Source organism: Pagrus pagrus (assembly GCF_965226575.1).
Source record: "Pagrus pagrus genome assembly, chromosome: 8".
NCBI lineage: Eukaryota > Metazoa > Chordata > Actinopteri > Spariformes > Sparidae > Pagrus > Pagrus pagrus.
The window spans coordinates 15,140,957-15,146,956 of NC_140192.1; the positions used below are offsets into that span (position 1 = coordinate 15,140,957).

The 6,000-nt window shown below is 41.0% G+C and overlaps 1 protein-coding gene across 2 annotated transcripts in view; it reads right to left on the reverse strand.

Moving 5' to 3' along the window:
- The window catches only part of kremen1 (kringle containing transmembrane protein 1), a 56,120-nt gene extending 54,599 nt beyond the window's left edge, over positions 1-1,521 (reverse strand). For both annotated transcript variants that reach the window (XM_084358797.1, XM_084358796.1), the window contains exon 1: positions 1,224-1,521. In XM_084358797.1, coding sequence (XP_084214923.1) covers positions 1,224-1,302 — 79 coding nt within the window. In that variant the 5' untranslated portion in view covers positions 1,303-1,521. The remainder of the gene's footprint in view (positions 1-1,223) is intronic.
- Between the last annotated feature and the right edge of the window lie 4,479 nt (positions 1,522-6,000).

The window sequence follows — 6,000 nt, forward strand, 5'->3', positions numbered from 1 at the left end:
AGGTACACATGGGAGTACTTACGCACTAGCCCAGATGGTGGACCCTCTAATTTGAAATCCAAGGGTATAATTAAGAGACAAAAAAATTAAAAAGGAAAGCATGAGGATTTGCTGCTTCGACATGAAACGCGGCGCAAATTACAGCAAGGAGAAGCTCGGTTAGTGCGGTCATCATTATTAGACGTACACATTAGGAGAAAATACTCTCCGGGAAGGCAGCTCTGAATGGGAATCCGGCTCTAACTTTGAAGTCCTGCAGACAGACGCGAGCGTGTCCCCGCGTATTAGTCTGAACTTGATGGCGAATTAAGCGGATGGTATCAGATGACCGCGCGGAGGGTTTCCACTTCATTTTGGGAGGAAGAAACGATCATTAAACGGCTCAATTAAAGACATAATAGCCAGTAATGAAGCGCGGACTAAGGAGAAGAAAGAAAAAAAAAAGAAAAAAGATTATGATGGAGATTAAAACCATTACGAACATGTGAGAATGCACCACGACAGTGTGGTCGATCAGATTACAGCATCGGATGCAGAACAGGTAAACATGTCAGGCTTTAGAGGCGCAGGATGTGCCGGAGAGTCGAGTGCGTAAAAGCTGCTGGCTTCGGTTACGAACTCGTCGTTTTCCTGATTAAATCAAAAACGCAGCTTCCAGGATGACAAAATGAGGATTCCTGAGTGTCTCTATGTCTTTACTAAATGTATACAGAACCTTATGTGTAAAGAGTTTGACTCTACAGGTCGGAGGACACCTTTGGATACGGTTTGGACCACAAGTGTTTACTCCAACACTGAAACTGCAGTCTAATCAGATTATTCAGTATATTAAAGAAAGAAAAAGAAGAAGAAGAAGACAGAAATCAGATAACAACACAAACATTTCCCTTTTTGTTTGTACGCCGTCTGTAAACATCCCAGTTCCCGGCTGGGAAACAGCGCCGTAGTGGGACTCGGACCAAGGCGATGAACTATGAATGAAGTTACTGCGACTGCAATGTTCGACACAAAATAGTAAAACAACGCTATAACATTTGAATCAGCGTACTTTATGTTGTGTGTATGTGTGTGTGTGTGTGTGTGTGTGTGTGTGTGTGTTATGATAGGAAAAAACAGCTTGTCCCGTGCGCAAAAGAGCCACTTTGGAGACGCCTCCGACGACGCAGATAATCATCGAGAAGACGTCCCCAGAAAAGAAGGCGAGCAGAAAAGTTTTGACTTACCGGTGTCGAAATGACTTAGAGCCGCAGAAGACATAACCCCAGCGAGGAGAAGTGCGGAGGTGACTGTCCAGGAATCCATGGTGCGATTAAAGAGTCTGGAGTGGCTCTCAGGTGAAGTGAAGGGCAGCCTGGCGGACAGATGCGCATGCAGACCGGCGGGCTGCTGGACTGGCTGACTGTCCGGGTCTGCGCACGAGTCGCCGTTAAAAAGTCCCTGAACTTCAAGGCAGGTCCAACAGCTACTACTACACTGACACCACAACGACGGGAACAGATAGTAGAAAGCAGGGATCCTATTTCCAACCCATGTGACAGGAAATAGGGGCAATAGATTCAACCTGCAGCGCTGGGGAAGCAGCAGCGGAGAGAAAAGAGGAGGAGGAAGGGAGGAGGGGGAGGAGGAGGAGGAGGAGGAGGAGGGTGGGTGGCGGTGCTGGGGTGGGAAGGGTGGTGCAAAGAGCAGGTTTGTAAGTATAAACTGATTTTCCCATTCTGAAAACTGGATTTAAAGCACTTTCCCACAATAAATTCAGTATAGTTTTATATTACAGCAAAACTGGGGGAAAAAAGCAAGAATATCATCAGTAAACTATTCCAGAGGGTAAAAAGTACCAAGAGATCATTACGCATTGACTCTCAGGTCCCTGTAGTAATATTATAGACATGAGGTGACATCAGAACCATCATAAAGCAGGATAGTTCACTGTAAACATACTGGATGGTGCAAGAGACGCACAAGTCCCATCTGGAACATTATAGTGTTGTCTTGGTTTTTATGTTGGGGTCTAAATCTAATTGGGAGTCCATTACGTTTGGGGACCTCTGGGCTATACTCAGTACAAAAGTCAAAGGATCTCAGCTATACATCATTTTTATGGCTACAATAAAAAAAACTAAAAAAAAAAACTGGAGGGAGCGAATGAGAAGGATTTGCTCCTGATTATGGCAGAGCAGTGGTTAAATGCAGGTTTCAAACAAAGGAGATGAATTAAGATGTGGCTAGGGAAATGATTATACTCACTAAGTATTTATTGGAGAAGAAATACAAGTATTGTTCCAGATGTTGCAGTTGGGATCAAAGAAACTTGTGATAGCAAAAAAAAACCAAACAAGTTCTTGGATTTGTCTGCCTATTTGCCAACATTTAAAGGTGCACTACGTCGTTTTGGGAAACGCATTAATCAGAAGAGAAAGATCTTCAATGGCTGTTTGTTTATGCTTTAACAAACTAAATAAACAAACTGTTTGGTTTATATTTGGCGGACCCTGCCAAACCTGACCTTCTTTTCCTCTGAGAACAGCTTGTTTATTCAGCTTTGGAAATGTTTATGAGTTTATATTATTACCTCATCAGTATTGTAAATAATGTTTGTATTTCTTCTCTGAAAAATACATAGTGTCCCTTTAATAAATGGATGGCTGGAAGTCCCTGGGTGAAATTTGGGGAATCTATCTAGAAAGACTCTCCTCTTGGGGTGAAATGTATTTGTTTATGTCCACAGTGCTTTATGTGACTCTTCTTTAATCCAAAAAAAGGGGGAAAAAATGCTGCAATGTTTTCTTTTTCTAAACTGAGGGGCATATGAGCAGATTGAGTCCATCACTTTAAAGCTGGTACTACGTTTGTATAAATGTTCACCCTGAAGGAAATTCAACACATTAGACAAAAAAATCCGGACATGAAAACATATTAATTTCACTCGTTGTTTGACTTTCCCTTCACATGTCTCCTCTGAAGCTTTTCTTATCTCACTCCCCAGTTCGTAACAGGTGCACTGTCACCGTAAGTGCCATGCACCTCTTTGCCATCAGACTGACAGCCTCACCTTCAGTGTGAAACAGCTCCCTCGTGTGTTTCACTGCGAGCATCGAGCAGCAATGTGAGGAGGTGTCCGAAGCCAAAAGCAGTCAGTCAGCCTAAAAATAGAAAATCCAGTATGATCTCAGCCCTCTTGAAGAAAAAAGGCCCAACATTTATTTTGCCAAAACCGATGAGGTTGAGATGGGGTGCGCAGGGAAAGTAATCTAGCATGACGTGTGCCCTTTTGAGAAATGTAACTGTGCAGCCTTCAGATACTGGCTGGTAAAAACTGCACTTATATTACAGTGAAAGGCTGAAACTGTTGGAGGGAAAGAGATTTATTATGATTCAGGCAAACTGACAGTTTATTATGAGCGGACCTTTTCTGAAACTGAAGCTGGTTTTCAGTCTAAATGCATGTATTAGTGGTGGAAAATAACTAACTAAATTTACTCCAAAGCTGTACTTTAGTACCATTTTGAGGTATTTTTACTCTTTATTACTTTACTTTCATTTTCTGCTACTTTATAGGTATTCTCTATTACCTTTCACAGGTAAATATTGTACTTTAAACTCTATTACATGTATTTTGCAGCTGTAGTTACTTTGCAACTTAATATTTCACATACAAAACATGATTCATTTTTATAGATCAACAACTTATCAATATATAAAGTAATTTAAATGAGCTCAAGTTTGATTAGCTGCAGCCTTAGAATGTTTCTCACACATCTATGCAGCCGTATATTGTAGTACTTTTGATAATCTAATACATGGTAATATACTGCAACACTCACAGGAGCCATACTTTACTGTAGATACTTAAAGTACATTTGGCTGATAGTACATGTGAGGGGATGCGACAAACAATTGTTTTCAATATAAATGAATAAATCTAACAATCATACTCTCGTTTAAGTTCCGAGAGGTGATTCTGATGTTTCCTTTTGTCTTGTTTTGTCTGAGCAAGAGTCTAAAAACCCAGACAGATTCAGTTTACTGTCATTGAAGAATAAAGAAACCGGAAAATATTCACTTTTGAGACACCAGAACAAGTGAGGTTTTGCTTAAAAGCTGCAAACATCGAACATCACGTTTTTTCAACCGTTGCAGCTCAGTCGTGAACGTTCACTTTCAATGTGCAATATGTGACTCTGGCCACTAGAGGGCTCTCTATCAAGACAAAACAAAAATATGTCCGCAGAGTCAGTTCGGATTCTGCTCTGATCTGAAAGACCCTCAGAGACTACTTTTAATTTTTGGGATTAAAAGATTGATTTATCTTCACTCCTGTTTATCAACCTGACTGCAGCAGCGATCCTCAGAGGTGACCAACGTCAGAGTCGCTTTACTGTTGCTGTATACACCATTAAACAACCACCACTGCTGATGAAAATCTATCTGATGTGACTCAGGCACAAAAGATCACAGATGAGATAATGTTTTAAGTTATATTCACCCCGAATTTAGTCTCGTTCGACAACTTCCCTATCCTGGAAGTAGCAGTGTAATGAAACGCTACATTACCTTGACTAAACTTGTGGACTTTCTCTGGGTTTGAACATTGTTGGGAACATCTGGGATGATGTACAGTAAGTACACAACTCAACAAAATACATATCAGAGGTCTTGTTTATACATGAATACATATTTTACTTTTAAGTAAGATTTTGAAGAACCTCATGCAAAGTATTTTACATTGAGGTAATTCCTTGAGCTGAATACTTCTTCCATCACTGCATCATATACATTGTTTGCATCATTTAGTATGTGACATGTTATGAGCATGTGACCCTACAAAGCAGTCTCAGTGCCCTCAGGCTGAATGTAATCGACTGTGTCCATATGAAAATCAACCAGAATTGGACTCCTGTCATTACCTCCCATTTTCCCTGCTATCAGTCAGTGATGCTGTTCAGTTATGGTAGCAAGGCTTCCTTTGTCTTCTGTGCGTGTGTGTATGTGTGTGTGATCACATGTTGGGCTTGTCTGTACACGCTGCCTGGCCGCATTCCTCGTGGTCTGCTGGAGTTACAGTAATTCTGTTCTGTCTTTTTTCTCTCTTCAGATAAAACTTGGCCCTTCCACACATGACATTCACACTTTATTTGTTTGGCATTTTGCCTTTTAAACGGTTCAGCTGTTTTTGTTTTAATGTGTCCAGAGCATCAGATAACAAGTGTCCAAAGTTCTTCGCTGTGACGTGTGCGCATTTTTTAGCATGGGTGTCCACAGTGAGCGCTGAGCCCTTCACTCCTCGCCAGTGTATCCCGCCTGCTGAGTTATGCAAGGCTGAGGCTGGAGGTCATAGCAAGAATAATCCACTGAGATGTATTAGAAAGTACTCTGGCATCCCTGACCTGCCTGCCAATGGGAAGTTATGCATAGCTGAATTAGAAGTTGGCCCAGATGCTTTGAATTCACAAATCCAGGAGCCAAGACTATGTCATGTCCTTGTTTCCTCTCGGGTAAACACGAGGGCCTGGCCCTGAATCTTAATGCCACATTTCTCTCCTTTGTGGTCAAAACTATTTCTCCTTCTATGCTTTTCTTCTTGGCATCCGGGAGAATCTTTGGCTGCATTGTACCTGAGGCGCTCAAAGCTTTTAAGTGTGGCACGAAAAAATGCTATTTTGATATGTAATTTTGTTTCATCAGAGAGAGACAGAGAAACCACAAAATTTAAGGGTCCACTAAGATTAATAAAAAAAAGTGAAATAAAACAAAAGCATGTATTCCCTTGTATCAAACACAAATGATTTGCCGCTTTTCCTTGTTAGCGTATCATATATATTGAATAGTTCAGGGGTTTTTTTCAAATGTTGCTTGGACAAAACAAGCAACTCAACTCTAGGAAACGGTGACTGGCTTTTCTTTTTTTCTTAATGTCACCTTTATTTAGCCAGGAAGTCCTTTTGACCTGGCCAAGGTAGAAGCCAAACAAAATTACAACAAAATAATTAATGCAACTCAAAA